This window comes from Manis pentadactyla, chromosome 2 (genome assembly GCF_030020395.1).
Source record: "Manis pentadactyla isolate mManPen7 chromosome 2, mManPen7.hap1, whole genome shotgun sequence".
NCBI lineage: Eukaryota > Metazoa > Chordata > Mammalia > Pholidota > Manidae > Manis > Manis pentadactyla.
In genome coordinates, this window is record NC_080020.1 from 133,782,736 (window position 1) to 133,799,243 (window position 16,508).

General features: G+C 47.7%; 1 protein-coding gene across 4 annotated transcripts; it reads right to left on the reverse strand.

Moving 5' to 3' along the window:
- Nucleotides 1-450: 450 nt before the first annotated feature.
- On the reverse strand, nucleotides 451-15,824 carry ROPN1L (rhophilin associated tail protein 1 like). 4 transcript variants are annotated; one of them, XM_036896734.2, is made up of 6 exons: nucleotides 15,702-15,818; nucleotides 15,392-15,560; nucleotides 11,763-11,886; nucleotides 10,385-10,546; nucleotides 2,909-3,084; nucleotides 451-731 (listed from the first exon to the last, which is right to left on the reverse strand). In XM_036896734.2, the coding sequence occupies exons 2-6, from the start codon at nucleotides 15,520-15,522 to the stop codon at nucleotides 599-601; spliced, it is 726 nt and encodes a 241-aa protein (XP_036752629.1). In that variant the 5' UTR covers nucleotides 15,523-15,560; nucleotides 15,702-15,818; the 3' UTR covers nucleotides 451-598. The 4 variants fall into 4 exon arrangements, with proteins under 4 accessions (XP_036752629.1, XP_036752628.1, XP_057352390.1 ...); XM_036896731.2 differs by having other exon boundaries at nucleotides 452-731; nucleotides 15,392-15,540; nucleotides 15,702-15,824; XM_036896733.2 differs by lacking the exon at nucleotides 15,702-15,818 and having other exon boundaries at nucleotides 15,392-15,688.
- Nucleotides 15,825-16,508: the final 684 nt, after the last annotated feature.

A 16,508-nucleotide genomic window follows, 5' to 3' on the forward strand; every position in this document is an offset into this window, starting at 1 on the left:
CACAAGCCAAACCATTTCTAAGGTCTCAGAAAAGCAATCTAAGATGTATTAACTGGCATTGTCATTTTGAAGACTTTATATAAAGGAAGCAAATAAAGGATCTTGGATGCTTATTTCTGTTTAGTGGACCAAGGGCTGGTCCAAATTGTGCACCCCATTTGTTTCCCAGCCACAGGGGCTCCTCCAGCTCGCGCAAGCGGCCAAGCCCACCCTCCACAGAGGAGATGAGCTTCAGCAGAAGGCACGCTTCCTAGGGCGTCCTAGGTGTGGCTGCCCAGGAGCAGAGCCTCTGCACTCCCACCATCAGGAGTTGGTAAGGAAGGAAGAGAATGGCCAGTTTTTAACTGCACCCTTCCCCTCCCCCAACCCCACCTCGGACTAAGTGACATCCAAATAGATCATTTTACTCAAACGGATCATTTTACTTCTATGAATGTTTTTATTCAAGTTTCTTATAGGAACATGGTGAAAAGCATCATTGAGTAGGCCCCCATGACATAGGGGTCACACTAAATTTCCCTTACAAGAAAAACTCACACTGCACATATGTGGTTAATGACAAGTTGTATTTGGTGCTGCGATTCTAAAAAGCACTATTTTAACATTCGAATGTGTTCCTCTCTGTGTTACTGGCTTCTGTTTTCTCAGTCTTCTTTTCATAGGTTTTCTGAAATTTCCCCTTTAGAACGAAGAAATCTGAAAGGCCTATCATGCCATTCTTGCTAGATTCTCTAAATTGAAAATAAACGCTTATTAGTAATTTCTCACAGCACACAAAATCTTTATGAAATGCAATCTAATTTAAAAGTTTCACCTAAAAAACTATTTCTGGTGCCTAATCAGCAATTCTTACCTCTAAAAAAAAGCATTCTATTTTCTTGTACAAAAATGGGCATCTGTTTTTAGGTGAAAAAAATCTGTACTGTATTTATAGATTTTTCTTTATTGACAGCTCAAATTTTAGTTACCAGTATAACAAAAGTAGCCTTCTGTTTAAACAGCAGGTCCAGTAAAACTCAAGGAATTGTCTTAGGTCTCTGAAACTTTGGCACTGGAGATGGTATATCTTTTTTTCTTTTTCTCTTTATCTACAGATATTTTTATTTCTTAAAAGATGGCAAACATTGTTTTTATTGTCAACATCAGTAGATGTAAAAATACTAAACTATAACAACATTCACTTTCAATGTCAGTGGGGATAACGAAAACTGTCTTGAGGGTTCATATTTTAAAAGGAAAGAACACAAGTTAGTGGCTCTAAATGGCACTTACAGGCCCAGGGGAATTACATTTGCTGAGCAGTCTGCTGTTGGGGCCGTTTGGAGATGGAGTAGGGCTTGGAGAATGCTAGTCCTGCGCACCTGCTCTCCGGGGTGAGGATGCCCACCAGGGGACCCTGGAGCTCGGCGGGGGAGTGCGCCTCCTGGAGGTGGCGCTGACACCAGGCCAAGGCCGCCCGGAGTGGGCGGCCCGCTGGGAAGTTCACCCGGAGGTGGAGGAAAATGCACCCTTTCCCACCTTCGCTCTTCCGGTGCTGTCCCTCCCCGCTCACCGCCTCGGAGGCTGGCGCTCCGGCGCCCACAGGGCTCCCCTCACCCTGGGGCGCCGGCACCCAGACCTCAGGACTCCAGCTGACCTGCGCTTGCAGGATCCTGGCCTGGGAAGTCCCAGGCCCACACCCCGCAGTTCTGCGCTCCCCGGGCCCTGCCACTCGCTCCTTAGGGGCAGCCCTGCAGTCTCTGCCTTACTCTTGCACCACTCAGGTACCCAAATTTGGATGGCGCTGGGGCAGCCCCCTTCTTCATCAGCGGTCTCGACCTTTTCTTTGCAGAAACCTCCTAATCTGCGGCTCAAGGGGTCTTCTAACCCAGACCACCACCATGTTCCCTCTGTAAGATCCCCAGTGGCTCCCCACTGCCACCGGACATAACCCCAACTCCTAGGGGCCTTTGCACCTCCACGACCTGTGGTGCAGCAGGCCAGGGCCCCATCCACGGGCCCATCCCCTGAGCAGCATCAGCCTGCAGACACCAGACCCAGGCTGCTAAGCCCCATGAACAACATGTAAGAGGACTTCCCCAGGGACAGAACTGGCCAGGGGAAGCTGCTTCATGGGAAGGGCCCTCCAGGGAGGCCTCTGTGAGCAGGGAATGTCGGACGGCCATGCAAAGGAGGCAGGGCACTCCCCGAGAGCAAGTGCAGGGGCCAGAAGTCGGCTGAGGCAGGCCCACAGGTCCTGGTCGCTGCCCAGTTCGAGGGTCGCCTCTCTGCCGAGCACTTCAGAGTGTCACCACCCTTGATGTGTGTACCAGCTCACTGCACTTCAGGCACATGGGTCTTTGTTTAAAGTAGGCCAAGCAGCACTTCACCACCCTCCCAGGAGCCTCTGCTGGGGCCTGGGCTGCCGCTCCCTCCTCTGTGGCCAGGGCCAGCCCACCATAGGGCTGCTTGTCCTGCGTCCCCCACAGGCAGCACAGATGGGCATAGAGTGGGTGACCCATAAACGTTCAGGACACGAAGGGGTCACTCCTGCCACCTGGAGTGCCTGTTTCCTGGTCATTGCTGAGAAATGACTTCTCGCTTTTTTGCATGCTATGATTTTAAACCATTTGACATACTGCACTAAAGAATCAGGAAAAATCCTGGATAAACTTCTGAAAGACAGGATAGATGTTCTCCCTCTGAAGTCTGAAGAGAACCAAACTTTAAGCCTGTGCTGCCCTGAGTCAGAGGACAAAGCTGCCTCCCACCGTCTGGCTTCTCCCCGCCCTGCTCCCAGACACTGAGCACAGGGTGTGTGCTTCCCTTCCCACGATGGCAGGATGCATGGCGACAGAGCCATCTGAGCAAAGAGAAAAGCCAGCTTTCCAATAACTGCACCTGAGCTCCAGGGAGCACTCATACTTACACATTGCCCTTTAAATTGGCAAGGTAGGATTCAGTTTCCGCTGCAGAGCTATCCGTGTCCAGTTTAGACAAGTAGCGGTACACGTAGGCAAAAGTCTCAAAGGGGATGCGCGCAGGCCCGCCCTCCGGGTCAGCAGTGAGGATCTCGCACAGATGCTTCATCGCAGTGTTCAGTGACTGCAACACCACAAACCAGGTGGGGAAACAGTTACTACTTGGACTTGCTAAAATGAAAGCAAAGACACTAGCAGAGTAACACTTACAAATACCAAATTTACAGAAAATTCTGTATTTTACAGAAATTCTCCAAAAAGTATGTTTTCGATCTAAGTTAAGAAACAGTGAATTTATATTTGCCATAAAGGAAGCAATAAAAAGGAAAAGTTTGATCAAGATATTTAGATGAAAATGGAATGACTCTTAGGGACAAGAGGGAGCATTAGTCTCCCTTAAAGACTGACCTCCCAAGCTAACAAAGAACCCTCTAGCCCTGTGGCCCCATAGCATACCTAGGGACCGAGCCACTGCCATGCCACCTGAGGAGGGTGGGACTAGGCAGCAGCCCTGTGTGCCCTGGATGCACAGTGTATTTACAGATGTGTGCAGCCCATCACCATAGTCAACTGTGGAACATTTTCATCACCTCAGAAAGAAAACTCATGCACTTGAGTCATCACCCCCATACTGTGTCACCTCTCCCAGACCCAAGAAAACAACAAATCTGCTTTCTGTCTCTGCTATTCTGGACATGCCACATTAATGTAGTCATCAATATGTGGTGTTCTGTGACTTCTTTTACTTAGCATGCTTTCAAGAATCATTCATGTTGTAGCATGAATCAGTACTTCATGCCTTCTTATAGCAGATAAATATTCCATTATATGTATATACCACATTTTATATATGGATTTTTACCTTTTAATTTTTCATTATGGTGAATTACATTGAATTTTGAAATGTCAAACCAATTTTCCAGTCCTTGGATAAACTCCATTTGGTCATAAGGTATTATCCTATTTATACATTATTAAGTTATAATTGCTAAAATTTCGTTTATATTTTTTGCATCTATGTTCATATGGGATATTAATCTGTCATTTTCTTTCCAAGAAATGTCTTTGATTTTGACATATAGGCAGTGTTGGTTTCATAAATTGAATTGGGAAACATCCGCTTCTCTTCAGTTTTCTGGAGAAGCTTATGTGGAACTGGCATTTTTTCCATAAATGCCTCATACAATATGCTTCATAGAATTCACCAGTGAAGCCATTTCTATCTGGAGTTTTCTTAATAGGAAAGTTCTTAACTGCAAATTCAATTTCCTTAATAAAGATAAATAAATAAAACTTATTCAGGTTGTCTAGTTCTTCATACGTAAGTGTAGTCTGTGCTCTCACAAAATTTGTCTATGTCATTAAAGTTGCTTAATTATTGGCATAAGGTTGTCCATAATACTCCTTTATTGTACTTTTAATATCTGTAGAATCTGTAGTGATAATATTTTATTCCCAATTTTGATAAATTGTGTCTTCTTCATTTAATTCTTCATCAGTTTATCTAGGGGTTTGTCTATTTTTGTTGATCTCAAATAACTAGTTTTTGATCTCATTAATTTTTTTTAGTATTTTCCTGTCTTCTATTCTCACTGATTTCTTCTCAAATCTTTGTTATTTTCTTTCCTCTGCACACTGTTGATGCCAGGGTTCTTGTTTGCGGAGTCGAAGAATGAGCTTAGCAAACACTCAAGGCAGGAGAGCCAGGGAGAGGCTTTTATTTAGAGACACAATGAGAGGACAGAGCTCCTGGCTCAGGCCAGGAGGAGACAAGAGAGTCCCTGGAGCCACATTTTTATCTCAAAGCTTCTGTGGGTCAGCAGTCTGGGCACTGCTCAGTGGGGTGCTCTGTAAGCCTCCAAGCAAGGTTTGGGCCAGTCTAGTCCCCCAGAGATGGCCCACTGCCACCCGCACCAAGGTTGCTGGGAGAATTTGTGTCCTTGTTGCTGTAAGACTGGGGGCCTAGCTTCTCGCCGCCTGCAGGTCCTCCATGTGGGGCCCTCTCTGTAGGTCCTCTCACAAGGCAGCGCTTCTTCAAAGCTCAGCCAGGTTATCACGGTGATAGAGAAACATCACCCTGATTCCATCAGGGGGAGGGAAAGGCCCGACATAAGGCTCTCACACAGAACGTCACTAACACGGCAGCACCTGTCACATGCTGGGCACCATCTGAGAGCGCCACCTGGCATCTCCTTCACTCCTCCCAGTAACCATGAATGACCCAGAGAGGCTAAGTAACCTGTCTGAGATGAGCCAGCCAGGGCTAGAACACAGGCAGTGGGCCTCCTAACCACATTCGCTGCTGCCAGCAGCCGTGGGGCTGGCCCAGGAGTGAGTGATGGGCAAAGATGCTCAGGATTCCAGGTGTCAGGCTGGGTCCTGGAGGCCTGCCAGAGTGTCCCCCTGCCACCGGCTGCTAGGACTTGGCACATCTGGAAGCTACTCCCCACACTGCCCAGAGGCCTGATGGCACTGGCCACCTTGGATGAGGGGTGGACAGCAAGTTCTGAGTTAGTCCAGCCCTGGGGTCACAACAGTGCTGATGAGGAAAAGTGCCCCACTCCCTGTGCCCGAGCACTGCCACCATACAAATCGTCCTCTACATCCTCTAAAACCGTCCTTGAGAGGACACAGCCAAAGTAAAGCTATGTTTTACTGTCCCCTGCTTGAAACTCTGCCAAGACATATTGTCATGTTAAGACTGTGCTTTTACATCTGACAGGAACTGAAGGAAGTCCAGGCAGGTGTGGCAGCATGGAGCCTTGGCGGGGGGGAGAGGCCGGGTGGGGTGGGGGCAGGCACGTGAGGGCTGCCCGCCCAGGTGCTCAAGCCACAGAGGAAGAGGCATTTAAAGACAAACACTTCAAAGCATTCTAGCATCCCTGCCTTCTGCAGAGGCACAGGGATCATCATTACCAGTTACCAGGGTTAACGTTTCTGACAATAAGATCTGCAGCAATTTTTATATCCAAAAGAATTCATGAAACAACTCGCTTGGCCTTGTACCGAGTTTGTTCCTTATAAACAGAATTCTCAGATCCAAAGGGCTGCCGGTAGGAAGGCTACTTGCTCCCTAGCCACAGACCCCCGCCTCCTTGCCTGCTGCCCAGTGGTTTATTCTCCCCAACAGCAGGCCTGACGGGGTGGGGAGGCTGGCAGGCCGTGCTTCATTCCAGGCCAGTGTTCACGTGTGAAGAGCACAGGCACAATGGCATCTGTACTCTCTCTGGGCATCTTTGGTGGGCCACTTCTGTAGGATTTGTTTCAGAAGTTAGCTGCTGTCCAGACGACACACAGAGCCACCCCACACCGCCAAGGGAAATAACGGTGTGAACAGTATCTTGACTGATCCCTTTAAATAGAATAAGAGGGGTGGGGCTCGCCCGAGCTGGGCCTGGCTTTGCACAGGAAGGGAACTGACTCAACAGCAAGCAGTACCAACCCCAAATTTCATTTTTTAAAAGTCAAAAATCCTTCCATTTAACTTTCTTGTCCTTGCAGGTTTTCTAACCTAGAAGCAGGGTTCTGTAATTTATAGCAGGTGAGGGTAGAAGAGACCCATCCTAGGGAGAAGCCAGTCCATTCAGGCCAGCCTGCCCCTGTCACTGACTGGGAGGGGGCGGAGGGGCCGCCACGCCCAGCATCTGCTGGTGGTGGACCCCAGTGAGCAGAGCAGAGAGGCTGGGCCGATGGGGCCAAGGGTGGGGCCGCCCCTCCTGCCTTCCCCGCAGAGGGAGCCGCACAGCAGCAGGTAACAGGTGGGACCACAAGCCCAGGGGCCCCAGAGCAGCCCTGCCTCCTAGGCCTTCACTAAATGTGCAGCTGAGGCTCCAGGCCACTGACTGTATCTTTTCCTGGCCTCAGGGGAAAAGAATCTTCTCAGTCTTAGAATGGGCTTCAGAGGCCTGGCTGCAGAAACTTGAATGGAAAGCTGTGGGGAGAAAGCCAGGGTACCACCTGCACTACTGGGACAGGTGTCGCCACCTTGGGCCACCAGGATACCGGGAAGGGCCAGAGACACCAAACCCACAGGTGGAAGCATGGCTGGGTGTGGATGGTGCTCTAAGAACTCCCAAGCGAGTGTGTTAGGGGGCTGCCTTGAAAGCTTTTCAGGGTGTGGGTCATAATGGATAGCAAAGGGTATCGATGATAAATAACCCTTGGAGCTGCTGCTGAGACAGGACACCTCAGGACTTCATAGAGCGGTCTCAGCCTGTGGACGGTGCACATCCTTGGCTGCAAAGTCGTCCTTCTGTCCCTGTGTCCCCATGTCCATGCATCGGTAATGGCCACTCTGGAGCACATGGTCTACATTTGAACCCCACCTGACCACTTCCAATCTGAGTCACTAGGATCTGTGTCTCGGCACAGCTCACCGCCCTGCAATTTGGAGAACCAGGCCCTCCCCAAGGGGTAAGGAATATAGAGATACAAGTCCCTGTCTGTGGCAAGAACCCTAGAGGTGATGCCCAGTCACACGCTCTGTGTTCCCAGGGAAAAGCATGACATACACATACGTTTGCCACTGTAAATGGCACGGGAGAGACACACCCATGATGATAAAGGTCAGTGCTTTCCATAGCCTAACTAGAGCTGGGTTACTGGTTTGTCATTATGGACTTTCTCAGTCACTCTATGTAGGGATAAGGGACTTGGTTGACAGATTATTTGTTATAAAGAAGATCTTCATGCTTAAAAAGCAAAAGGAAAAATTCTGATCCACCATTGTGCTGCTTAGGATCACTGAAGGTGCTGCAGAAATGTAAAGATGAAGGTCCCAACATACAATGTGCTACTCTGCCAGGCGAGCACACAGCGGCCTGGAAAAGAGGACAGGGGTTCTTAGCACCCACATGCACCTGCCTAGGGCAGCCCATGGTGCCCTTTCACCCCCGTAGCTTTCATACAGTCACTAGAGCAGTGCCCCGTGCTGCAAGGGTGTAAAGAATATCAGCTCCAAGGACAAGGGGTGCTTGCCTATCTCGTTCATTCTGGAATCTTCCGCATGTAGAACAGGGCCTGGCAGAGTGCTCTGCAAACATTTGTGAATGAATGAAGGAATGAAGGAATGATACATATGACTCAGAAATTTAAGCAGAGGTTAAACTCCAGTCTGTGGAGACATTGAACTCGCTTCATCTGACAAGCATGATTTTGAAGAGAAATTTAAGAGCACAGAGAATGTGCCTGCCACAGGAGGCAAAGACGCCTTGGGCCAAGGAAACAGAAAGTCTATTGTGTTGACACAGTGACTATTCCAATTTTACTGAAACCCTTTGTGGAAAAAGTGAAAAGACACTAATCCTTTATAAATCACTCCTCATCTTGCTCCACTTCATTTCCTCATTTTTGAAGGCTCTTTTTTTTTACGGATTAAGATAAATAAATGCTAAGATGGCAAACTACCCCGAAATTGTCACCTGGATGTCATAGTTTTGTGTTCTTAGTGCACCTCCAAGCAACTGCAGCCACCGTAGGCACACAGGGGCATCAACAAGGCAAGTGTTTGCAAGGGGCCGCTCCCTGGGCACCCCCACAGACCCAGAGGATGGCTGTCTGCACTCAGCCAACAGGGCTGGGGGTGGCAAGGAGGGCCTTGCACGCTTGAACCTCATGCTGCCTGACTGGCTTCCCACAGCAGGAGGGGCCCCTGGCTCTGGAGACAGCAAGGGCCAGCAGCAGAGGAAGGAAAGAAAAAGGTGTGCAGCTTTCAGCCCGTGCCTGTGCTCACCTACAAGCACAGGCTTGATCCCTGACACAATGTCTCCACCTAGTGTCTCCGTTACGTGCGGAGGAGAGACCCCAGCATCTGAAACAGGCGGTTCAGTTTTAAATCTAGAGATTAAGGAGGGTAAAAATCGCAAAGATGGATCCCAAGACATGAAACATTCTTCTTATCATTGTTAACATCTAAATCTCGCAACCAACTTTAGAGGCACAAACCATAAGCCTGAATTCAAATATTAGGTATTAACTTTATATTATGAAAGCCTTGCTTTCACAGAATTGCAGATGAACAAAGCAACATAAAATTTTCTCCAGTAGCTTATGTCTTTGTCCTTCCCAATAACGGCCCACTGAGGTCCTGCCCTGGTGACATTCGAGCCTGACACTGCTGTGGGAGGCCACTTGGTGGGCCAGGGCCCAGCGCTTGGCGCAGCTAGCCCAGAGCCAACATGGAAGCACTGCCCATGGGCAGTTACATGACAGACACATCGCCCATTACGCAGCACCAGCCTGACACCTGACTTTACTGGGGTTTCAGAGTTCTCACTGGGGCCATTAGCAGACCCAGTGAACTGCAGCTCGCATGTTCACACAGTGGGTGGTACACAGCAGAGATGATGAATGACCCACAGCAGTCTGTAATGATACAGATGAAGAAGCACGAAATCTAATTGGGGATGAAAAGAAGTTCCAGAAGATTACTAACATAACTGTCCTTTCATAAAGTTAAAACCAATTAAAATTGAATAAGGTATTTCTTGGGAGTCTGTATGTTATCAACAGGAAGCAAGAGAGAGGCAGGTGAACAGGACATGTAAGGAGATCTCAGGTGGTGGCAGGGGCTGTCGGTGTTCAGGGTCACATAGGGACACAGTTCCCGGGTACTTACTACATAAAGTGGCTCTTAAAACTTAAAACTGAACTGAAGTGGCTCATGTGTGAGCCCCGATGAGTGTGTGCCATGAATCGAAGATTAAGAATTACCTGGTTACGTTCTGGGGGCCAGAGGCTAAAGGGGCGAGTAAAAATCTGCTTATGTTTTTTTTTCTTCTCAGCCCCTTTCTTCACATGCTTAAAGTGCTAACTCTTCCCTGCCCCGCCCCCGAACACCCAGGAGCCCTGGATCTCACTGAAGACTCTAACATAGGAGCTGGAGAGAGAGCTTCTAGGTTTCCAAATGAGGCCCCCCACTCCCCCCTCCGACCACACCACCTCCAGGTCCACAAATGCTGTTACTTCTCACCTCAGACTCTGAAGGGCATCTGTGTCTCATCCCCAAGGGCTATCTATGCTTTAACATCAGCAGAGTTACTGTTAGTTACTAATCCTATTTCAACTGAAATATAAAGTTATTTTATGTCTCATTCCACAGGCATTATCCATTTACCAAAGGATGTACAGTATAATACAAAGTCACTGGGGCAGTATCTCTAAAGCCTAACTACATTTTAGTAGTATCTGTATACTTCATCTACTGTTAACAATGTTTAAATTGTTCATTTTTATATAAATACCTAACTTGAGCAAATTAAAAATAACTGTAAGCCCAAAAATACAATAGGCAACTGAAAAAACTGTTTTTCTAAGACAAAGCTATTGGAGTAATGAAGGTGTTTCCTTTGGCTAACACCTAAATTATTTTTAAGCCAGGCCTCTGATTACACAGAAGTATTAATATGCTATTTATAGGTACTTACCCCAGCGAGCATGCTACATCCAAGTGCTAAAAATTTTATCCACTCAATTTTGTTTTCACAAGGATCCAATTGTAGGAGAGCTCTGAAATTTTCTATTGGCAGGCACAGATTTTTCCATTTCTGCTCAAGATCTTCTAATTCCACATATTGCTTGTCACTATACTGTTCAGAAAACAATACACCATAATTTATAAGTTTTTAAGTTTTTTTTTTAAGTTTAAAAAACCCGCAAAATAATATAATGCCTGTGAATACTTACACATATCCCAAATACCCAACCCCAATCAGGGAAAAGATGAGCCCTGAATTCATGAGACAGTTAGCCCGGGGGAGCAGGGTGGGCATGTGTGCGGTGGCAGAGGCACAGCCAGGCAGGGGGACAACGCCACTGGTGACATTTTACTTCTTAAAAGAAACAAGCCTGTGCAACGAACACCCCATAACGTTGTGCCTTAATACAACAGGCATACACAGTTTGGGTAAATGTTTCTCTGTTGCCTGAAATACTTCCGATTAAAAAAAAAAAATCCAACCCTGTATACATTAACAGTTAAATGGAAGAAATCCTAAAACTGAAAATAAATGTATTTATTCCATCATTTTAAGCCACCTATGAAAATGGTTAACTGCTGTGGTCTACTAGTAATGATCTGTGCGAAAAAGCTTCGAGCAGTTTTAGGGTGTCCTCTCCCAAACTGCCCCTTGCAATGGTTGTTTTTCCCTTAAGAGAGAGAGCCCAGGAAAACCCTATTTTCAGAAGTCAGTGCAGCCTACACAGAAGCACATTATTTCAAAATGCATAATGAGGACAAAACACTTTAAAAGTCAAGGTTATACCATTGATGCCATTTTTAGCAAAAATGCCGAGCCTCCCTGGGTATCGCACTTTTCATTCACTCATTTCTCTAAAAGCCAGACTGTGGGTTGGGAGACCACCAAGGCTCTCGGGGTGTGGCCTCACCACACCCAGGCTCCCTGGAGGACCAAAACCAATCACCCAAGGGCAACCCATCTTTCAGATTAAGAAGGTGGCAGATTACTACTTTACAGGTGCACAATTTTTACAAGCACATATTTCAGGAAAAGACTTGCAGCCCCCCTATTTCTGGAATTTCATATTTTCAGACTTTTCTAGTCCAACAACATCTAGCATTTTAGTTATTTAAAAGAAATTGTAGTTCAGTTTTCTACAATCTTATAGTGACTGGCTCTTTTGGATTCTTCAAAGGAAGCCCTCAGAATACAGGATCCCTGCTTTGAATGAAGGGTTTTCTGCAGGGAGAACAGGACATGAAAGGATTTATTTTGGGTGGATTCGGTAACGCATTAACACCTGCTTGATCTCAAGAAGCTGACTGATGACAAGACCCTCTTATACCTGCTTGTGCAAAACTTTAAGGAGTCCTTGAGTCAGGCCTGTGTCTGTTTTCTGAGTGGCCATGGGCATTTCGACTCTGTCCTTTACAGGAAGGGGATCTCCTCTTGACAAAGCTGAAAAATACCTAAGAACAACAGAAGGTTCATCAACATACAAAAGGCAGTGCGACTCACGTGACTTCCCAGAGGCCGCCAAGAGCCTCTGCCCAGGATGCCCCCAGAGTCCACTCCTGGCTCCTCCACTCAGCTCCCCACTTCCCCAGTTTCTGTTTGCAAAGCCAGGAGAATGACAGTCCCTGCCTTAGGCTCCTGGGGCACAGAGCTCGACACCCACAAAGGGCTCAGTGTGGTGCTCTAGCTGTCACAGTGCTCCACAACGCAGGGCTGTTCTTATGAAGCCAATGCTGTGAGTGGTCCTGAAATATTGTCAAAGGAGGGGGAAGATCTGGGGCCCCACAGTGACCCAAGTGCAAGGTGACAATCCAGTCATGCCACTTTGACAGTTGGGGTTTGGCTGCTTTTTGTTGGCCTTCCCACTTCTCCTAGGGCTTGACTCCAACCTTCTCTGCCTCTTCAACTCTCCAGCGCTGGGATCCGGGAAGTCATTTGCTTGCTCGGCTGGGAACAGACCACTCCACTGGCTAGTCAGATGCCACTGCTCACCCGCCCTTCACTTTTCCTGCCTGGTATTGTTTCTCAGTCTTGTTTCTCTTAATTGTTCCTCTCTGAGACATGAATATTGCAGGTTGTATTGGGGAAAACAGTTCAGGGCAACCAGTCCGGAGTGGGCACACACCAGTTTCTGGATGGTGGGCAGGCAGAGGGTGCCAGGCAGGGACTTCTGTGAAGCTCACTCACCTGGGCACAGGTGCCAGAGGTGACTGGCTGCTGGAGCCACACATGCCCAGGAAAGTGATCACTAAATCATCCACCAGGGCCACAGGTGATCATCTAAAAGATGTGAGTACCTAGGAACATCTCTGAATATGTAACAAAAATAGATGTAGGTAAATATATATTTGATAGGCTAAAAGAAATTTTGTATCTCATCCCCTTTTCTCTCTCGACCTCTCAAATACGACTGTTTTCATGCTCTTAAAACAACTCCAGTCATATTTAGGAAAAGTCAAAAGGCAGGCAGCACAGAGTTAGACAAAGATGGGCCTGAGACAGGAGTGCCAAGCTAAAGGGAGGGTGCTTGGCTTTGCCATGTTGTGCCTATTAGGGTTTTCACCATTTTACTGACTTAATTCCTCATAATCCAACCAAGCTCAATTGCCAAAAAAATTATGAACGCTGGTTTTATTCAAACCTAAATAAAAGATAGGACTCCTAAGAGTTTAGGAGTCAAGCTCAAACAGTCTCTACGCAGTGTTTCTTAACAGGGGCACTTTTAACCCTGCTCCATCCCCAAGAATGCACTGGCAATTTCTGAAGACATTTTTGGTTGTCACACTAGGGGGTGGATGGTGTTACTGGCCTCTAATAGCCACAGGTGAGGATGCTGCTAAGGATCCTGCAGTGTCCAAGACACCCCCACACCCCTGCCTCCCCCTCGACAACCCCCAGTGAACTGTTCTCTCCAAAGCATCAATCATGTGGAGGCTGAGAAAGCCTGAGTTCATGAGACCAACCTAGGTTCTATTCTGCTAGTTCCCTGGAGGCACATGCGAACAAAGTAGCCTTTAGTACTTGTGCCCTTCCGGCTTCAGTCACACTGCGTGATGCACCCCTGCAGATGACGCCATAAGATACAGAGCTGACTGACTGGTGCAAAGTACCCAGGCTGGGAAGCAGGGCTGACTCACCTCTGTCGCCTGCAAACCCCATTTGAAACGGCGGCTAATGAACACCTGCGTGAGTCTTCCACAGCGGAGCTCCTTTCCATGCATCCTGGTTTTCTGCTTTGTTTTTAGCTTTTTTCCTCCCTGTTCCCTTTCATAGGCTGTTTCTTCACCCTGGAACAGGCTCACCTTGTTCTAACCCCAATCTCTGCCTATGAAACCTTTCAAAGACTAATTCACCCTCTCCTGAAGAACATCCTTCCATAATAGATTTTGTTCTCTTGACAGCTGGGACACACCTGAGCCCATTTCACATACATGCTTAATGAGTAATGCTTGCTTTTTCTCCTAACTCCAAAATTGTTCTTGAGAGAAATTAGTTGCATGGAACATTCAGAAAGTTCCTGATTAAGCCTTTTAAATTAAAGCAAAGCTTAAAATTGTTGTTTCTAAATTGTTACCAAATATAATTTAATGTTCCAAGAAGAAAACTGATTAAATCTTGGAATATTTTGTAGCATACCAATAAACTCTTAGGAGTCCTATCTTTTATTTAGGTTTGAATAAAACCAGCGTTCATAATTTTTTTGGCAAGAACCTTGAAAGAATCTTTCAGAAATTGACAGAAGTGTCTGTTAGAAGGCAAAGCACTGGATTAACAAGTAGCCTCCTGTGGTAAAATCAGTAAGGCCCCCCCAAATCTTCGGGTCCTAATTCTGGAAACTGTGGATTTTATTTTGCACGGTAACAGGGACTTTGCAGATATGAGTAAGGACTTGGAAAATTACCCTGGACTATCTGGATGGGTCCAAAATGCAATCACAATTGTCCTTAGCAGCCGGAGCAGAGACCTGAAGATGCCATGAGCCAAATAAAACAAGGAATGCATCTCGAGAAGCTGGAAAAGACCAGGAAACAGATCGGATTCTCCCTACAGCCTCCAGAGAGAGCAAGTCCCTGCCTATATATCTTGATTTTAGCCTGGCAAAACTGATTTTGGACTTCTGGCCTCCAGAACTGTTAAGAGTATGAATGTCCATTGTTGTATGCCATCAAGTTTTGTGGTTATTATTTGTTATAGCAGTCACAGGAAACTAATGCACAGTTTAGAGGTCGGCAAAATGTAACATGCTAGTTAATGAAACATTTAAAATTTATACTATACTAATTCTTGTGATCATAAAATTGAGTTTACTGAAGTAAACAAAGTCTGTTTACTGAAAAAGGGAAAAGAGCTTTCCTGTAAAATCAAAAGGGTTTATTTTAATCGTTCTAAAGTCGAGGGACTTGTAACTTTAAAATTATGAATGGTTGTTCCCGAAATGGTTAGAATGTTTGTTGCATGTAACCGTGAAGGTTCGTATGTTGTGAACGAAGCTGGACAGAGTTTACTTTTAGGGCAGCCTTGGGATGATTTCCCCAACATGACCTCAGTTCTTTCGGTTTTAATAAATTCAACCGCTACCCAACCGGGGGAGGATTCCCTGAGGACAAGGACCACAGCCACAAGATTCCTCCTTGTAAACATGTTACAAAATTTTTAAAGGGGCTGTAATCGTTTGATTATAATAATGCAGAAACCTTTTGCCCAATTCATTGCTTTATAAGTTTTGTCTGAGTAAGATCCCTCTCCGACGACAGAGTTGTCATTGCTCTGGAGAGAAGTGAGCATTTGGGGGTAATTTCTGGCCTCATGGTCAATAAACCATGACGCATCCTAAACATATATTTAGGTGCAGAATCACCGGTGCTAAAGGCAGTGTCGTGCGCGTGACACCGTGCCCCAGGCACGAGGATTCACGGGCACCCCTGGGCCCGGGACGTGCCGAGTCTGCGAGGCGCTTACCCGGCGGACCACTGAAGCACGTCGCCGGGCTGGGTGCGGATCGCGGCCTTGGTGAACTGCTTCAGGATGTCCGGCAGTTCTGGGGGAATGTGGATCTGCTGCGCGCAGAACATGGTCTCGGGAAGCGGCATCGCTCTCTGCGCACCAGGCTGGGAAGAATCAAGGTGTGCTGCGGGAAGGAAGCGGGTCCGTCACCCTCGGGGGCCGAGCAGGGCTCTGGGGTCTGGGGCGGGGCCGGGCTCCCTGGTGTGGGGGCGGGCCAGGAGGCCGTCTTCGCGAGGAGGCGCTAGTGGTAGGCAGGGTCTCTCACCCTCTCTCTTTGGCCCCTCAGAAATCCAGGGCCAACCGTTCCTCGTAGAGCAAGCCGCCGCTATTATGGCGCAGCAGTTTCCAGGCAACAGGGACGCGCCTGGGCCCCGTCCCTGGCTCCGCGCACGCGCACTCGTCTGCGGCCAAGGCCGGGGCGGGGGGCCTCAGGCGCGCGTCGGGAGACAGTGCGCCTGCGCAGTCTGGCTCCGGAAGCCTTTGTGGCTGAGTGGTAGTTTAGAGCTGCAGGAGCTGAACGTTTCACTTAGGAAAGGACTTTTGATCGATTTCCCGCTGCCTAATGTAAGGGGCATATTCATAAAAGACCCTCCGCTTCTCTTTGCTCTAGTACATGAAGCTTAGACGAGGTGCCTCGGGTCCTTCTAGGCAGGCAGCCGTTAATGACAAGGGGCCGATAGGTGCAGGCCTCTTGAGCCCCAGGCCGCTTGAGCCCCTGCCTTGCTCCACTGCCCTCTTGATCTGGCACGTGCCTCTGACACTTTGTCCCATAGGGCCCCTGCCGCGGTGCCTCCCACATGCTATTGCTCAGTGGGTTCCCCTTGGTGAACTTGTTCTTCAGATTTCAGTTTAGGAGCCACATAGAGTTTAGACAGTAGGCGATTTCTGAAGATTCTATTTGCTTTCCCAACTAATACAGAGTGGTTGAGCCAATCGGGGTCTAGGAGGAAGTAAAGCACATCTTCTGATACAATAGCTTCAGGTTGCAGGGTAGGAGAATCTTTTCCATCTGGTGGATTCTGATCAGGGCGGCATGCGCGTGTGAGCGTAGGCGGTATTCTGGCTGGCAGCT